We start from the raw sequence: 5,000 nt of genomic DNA, 5'->3' as shown, positions 1-5,000 counted from the left end.
CAGAGAGAAACTGAGAGAGAGAGAGAGAGAGAGAGAGAGAGAGAGAGAGAGAGAGAGAGAGATGTAGACTAGATATATAAGTCAGTGCGAAAAAAAAAAAAAAAAAAAAAAGTTGGGTGAGGATGGTTCACAATTTGTAATACATGTGAGTATACAGAATCGTAGACATGACCAGACTAGAGTTTGATTTCGTTAGTTTTATGTCCACCGTAAGGAGAACACATGCAGATCTCTGAAAACAATATTCTATGGCGAAATACGTTATCAACTGATTGACGCATTAAGACACAGTTTGTAATGTAAGGATTGTCAGTGACAATATTATACACGATTTTTGGTCTGGCTTTTGGCATGAGAGAGAGAGAGAGAGAGAGAGAGAGAGAGAGAGAGAGAGACAGACAGACAGACAGAAAGACAGAGACAGAGAGATAGTTGGAAGACAGAGGCTTAACACTAATAACAGGCAAAACGGGACAAAGAGTCAAACTCTCAGGAGGCTATTGAGGGTGGCCCTACCATTGGGCATTATCAGGAATAGGCTAACTGGACCAGCTCCACTGATAAAAGTGATATACATATGTATATAATACATATATATACATATACATATACAGACAGCCAGACTGACAGAATCCAGCACACACACACACAAAAAAAAAAAAAAGAAAAAAAAGAAGAAGACTGAAACGGACAAAGAATACAAAGGAAAAGGAAAAGCCAAAATATGTTATATATATATATATATACCTTGCAAGTTGGAAGCCTGATGTTTTCTCCCCACGTGGATGTGGAAGCCTCGGCTACTGGGCAGTACCCTGCCGCACAGTGGACACCTGTAGTACTTTCGCGGCACAGCCTTCTGCGCTGCAAAGCCCGTCTCTTTCTCCTCGGGCACATCGTCAAAATGAACCTGCACTTTCTGCTCTTCCTGCTCCGTCTCTGCACCTGGCCCCGCCGTCATGTTGGGCCTAGCATCGTCTGTCAGCTCCGCCTTTCTTTTCTTCAGACCGCAGCCACCACTCTTCTGCTCGGCTCTTTTCTTTCCTGTTCCGGTTCCACTTCCACCCTTCTGCTCGTCTCTTTTCTTTCCGCATGCATTCTTCTGCTCATATTCGCCGCCGACGTTTGGACTGCAAGTCTTTTCATTGTTCCTCGGCTCACTCCCTGACTGTTCGTTTTTCTCCGTTTTGATCCTGTCCATGCAGACGACGAGCTGGCCGAAGCCAGCATCGGTGCGAGCGTTCCCATCACAGGCTGCTTTGTGTGATGGGGTGGCTTCTCGAGGAGGGTGACTGGAGAAAGCTGAGGAAGTCACAGAACTGGGAGCATCTTTTTTGCTGGGACTGGTGGCGGTTGTTTTCAGAGACCATGGACAGTTAAACGATGGAGGGATCATGATGGACGTGTCACCCGGTGTTGGTAGAGGGACGTTCAGCACAGCCAGGAAGTTGATCACATGCTCTCCGCCAGCTCCAAACAGCAGCACATCTGAAAAAAGGAATTTTGATTGATGAATTAATATACTTTACAGGACTCCTGTCTATCTTGTCTTCACCTGATTTGAATAACAGTGGAGAGTGTCTTGCCCAAGTTACATTTTCACTCTCTCAACCAAAAGGGCTTAAGGACAGCCAGTACTGGGATGGTAAGAAAGGGCCAAACTAGGCAGTTGCAGAAAGACCCAGTGCAATCTTGCCTCCTAGTATGAGAGTCATAGGCAGTTGCAAAAGTTAACAATCCAATGAAATACACAGCAATGAAACAGCAAACAGCACAGAACACATTATGCAACCATGTAGTGACAGCACTACAATCAAGGAGATTGTGAAAACAAGGAAAGCTTTCCATGTGCACAATCATTCCAACAATTTGATAACCTATTTTACATAACATCATTTGCTCCCACTCATAGCAAAGTTAGCATTCATTCATGCCTGCAATAGTTTGTGTCTTATTTATCTACTATTAGCTTCTGTTTCCAATAATATGCAGTTGTTTTGTTTTTTTTTGGTGTGTGTGTTGTTTTGGTTTTTGTTTTGTTTTGTTTTGTTTTGAATATAAATTTAAAGTATCACAACTTCAGCTGAACATCCTAAGTTCCTGTTTAAGTTCTTTTACCATCTCTGGGGTGAAATATGAAAGATGGGTGAGTGCAACTACATGCATCCCCTCAAACTGACTGAGTCACTGAAGACAGCTAGGTCTACATATGATAGACCCCTAAAACTGAGTCACTGAAGACAGGTCTACATATGATAGACCCCTCAAACAAAGTCACTGAAGACAGCTAGGTCTAAATATGATAGACCCCTAAAACTGAGTCACTGAAGACAGCTAGGTCTACATATGATAGACCCCTCAAAGTCACTGAAGACAGCTTGGTCTATATTTGATAGACCCCTCAAACTGAGTCACTGAAGAAAACTAGGTCTACATATGATAGAGTACAATTAAGCAGCCACCTGATTCAGAATTGTATCAATAAGTTCTGACAAGGAAAGTGACCACAAGATTTGGACATACAATGATATATATGTAGACTTCTTTCTCGTCATCTGTTATGCCAAAACCTTTGAGGTGTATTTAGATTTGGGGACTTTTGCTCTGTGGATATTATACATATACTGATAGTGATATAGTGTGTGTTGGAACAAACAAGGACACACACACACACACACACACACACACACACACACACACACATACTAAAACCCCTGAAACCAAATTTTATTTCTGTTGTAAATGATTGTCAGTTTACTACCAAAGTCATTAAAAGTTTGTTATTTTTCAGAACAAAACGTAAGTGAATGTCCATTGTCCAACCATTTACTTATATTTTAAATTGCTGAATCCATGTTACATAATCCAATAAGAGTGATGTGACCTCCACATATTCATTTTGAATTTTATTGCTGTTCTTGTCAATTGTGGTTACACTTTAATATTAATTTATGGACTGTTGATTCCACCACTCTTGCTTATACTTTTTCTGTATGCATCGCCCTTTAACCTCCATCCCATCTCCCAACCCCACACATAAACATAAGTATACACACACACAACATATCTAATATAAAACAAAGTGAAAAGACATAAATTAACAAAGCAGTTGGGCATTGATCCTTGATGGATACGAAGCTCAGTGTTTTGTGGAGTTCCTGACGAAAATGTCATTGAATGACATCAGTAATCGTAACAAGCAATGATTTGAGTGGTAGTTCATCGGTAAACATAAACAAAGAAACAGTGGGAGCTTGTTGGTAATTTTGGTGGGTGATATGGCAAATATAGAGTCAAGAGGATGTGTTGAGGGTCACGTGACCAATATATGGATCAAGAATTTGATTTCTGGTTGGACTTTTCTGTATGCGGTTCTATTACCAATATTAGCCATTTGTGAAAAGTTCATGCAGGACTGACAAACTCAAGAATCATGAAAGGTCCGCATAGACTTTCATTGATAGAGAATTCAACTTCATATCTGTTAATTATTCAGGACCGATGTCGAGCTGATCGCTGCACATCAATCCTGGATCAATGCCCAGCGCCGGCCTTACATTAAAGAAAGAACAACAACAAAAAAGTTGTTCGCCACATCCCCAACCCCTTCAGCCACACCCCATGACCCTTTTTTTTCTCCTCCCCCCCCCCCCCCCCCCCCCCCGCACCCCCAACCCCGCCCCCCAAATTCTGTCATATATTTCAGATCCTGCCGAGCAAACCAATAGGCCTAGTTTGCATCAGTTTGACATGGTACAGTATATGACACCAAACCTGTTGTTCAGTGTTGTGCAAACGGGAAACGAATACACACCTCCCCGAATTAAGCCCCGAGCCTCTGTCGATTGTTTTTTTGTTGTTGTTGCTATTGACTATTGTTGTTGTTTGCATAAGTCCGCTACGATTTTAAACACAAGTTTACTTACTGACAGATGCTTTGATGTTGACGTCAAAGACAATCTTGCCTTCAGCCGTCTCGTTTACTTTTCCTGTGTAAATGTCGTTGAGAGTCTGACAGTGACCACATAAAACTGAAAGGACGCTCGCGAGGCCCCATCTGGTCTCGTTTTGAGTGTTCTTTAAGTCAAGCAGAGAAGCGCATGCTTTGCAATGCATCTGCCTTGCAAGTTCGTGCAGATCCACAAGCCTTAACCCATCTTTCCAAGTAACAGGCTTTTTGTCTCCAACGCTTTCTTTGGATGAAGCAGATATCGGACAGTCAACACAATCGCCGTCCATTTTGACGCCAAAAATGGAACGATTCTGCGGGATTAATGCAGGGAAACAGGCACGAATATAAGTTGCGTAAAATATTGATGATATTTTTAGGAAGATCTTTAGGAAAATAGCAAATGTTTTACAACGACTGTTGAAAATAAGACATTGTGCTTATGATCATGCAATGGTTTAGATTGGGGAACAGAGAGGAAAACAAAGCGGTTATTTCCCTTCGAAATTGTGGCGGAAACGAAAGTTGATTTGTCGTCCCTGGCAAAATTCAAAATAAAATAAAATCCGCTATTGTCAACAAGCAAACACGTATATTTGCAGGAAAAAAAAAAAAAAAAAAAAAAAAAAAAAATCTGGATGGTGCTGTAGTGTGGAGATCAACTCGCCCTCGAGCAGGCCCAATTTAACACAGAGAATTAAGCTGAGTCAAAAAGTACATTGTACTTTTACTGAGTGCAGTTCTTACTCAATAGGAAGAACGAGGAGCAGACACCGGGAAAGATCATTGAAAGTACTTGTCTTAACTCACTCAGTACGGCCAGTCCTCTCTTCTCCTCTACACAGACCCCTCGGATGTCCAGTGGGTATCTGAATGACCCAACCTTTAGCTTCCGTCGTCAGAATCAGTTGTGGTATTCTTTGTCAACATTCACCTCTTCAGTGCAAGAGCCTTCCGCTTGTAATATTTTGATGGTGGTAAATGGGGTGAAACGCTGTTAACGTCGTCTCTTTCGCCGTTCGTATGGAGAGAGTTAAGTCAATAAAGTAAA

The 5,000-nt window shown here is 41.6% G+C and overlaps 1 protein-coding gene across 1 annotated transcript in view; it reads right to left on the bottom strand.

Annotated features, from left to right (window-relative positions):
- LOC143291614 (uncharacterized) overlaps positions 1–4,228 on the bottom strand; it is a 14,485-nt gene extending 10,257 nt beyond the window's left edge. Inside the window, exons 1-2 of the mRNA XM_076601568.1 lie at positions 3,927–4,228; positions 748–1,488 (exon numbers count right to left, since the gene is read on the bottom strand). Of these exons, the coding sequence (XP_076457683.1) occupies positions 748–1,488; positions 3,927–4,116 (931 nt within the window). The 5' untranslated portion in view covers positions 4,117–4,228. The remainder of the gene's footprint in view (positions 1–747; positions 1,489–3,926) is intronic.
- Between the last annotated feature and the right edge of the window lie 772 nt (positions 4,229–5,000).

This window comes from Babylonia areolata, chromosome 17, assembly GCF_041734735.1.
Source record: "Babylonia areolata isolate BAREFJ2019XMU chromosome 17, ASM4173473v1, whole genome shotgun sequence".
Lineage (NCBI taxonomy): Eukaryota > Metazoa > Mollusca > Gastropoda > Neogastropoda > Buccinidae > Babylonia > Babylonia areolata.
The sequence above is the reverse complement of the archived record's forward strand: the minus strand, read 5'-3'. Positions and strand labels throughout refer to the sequence as shown.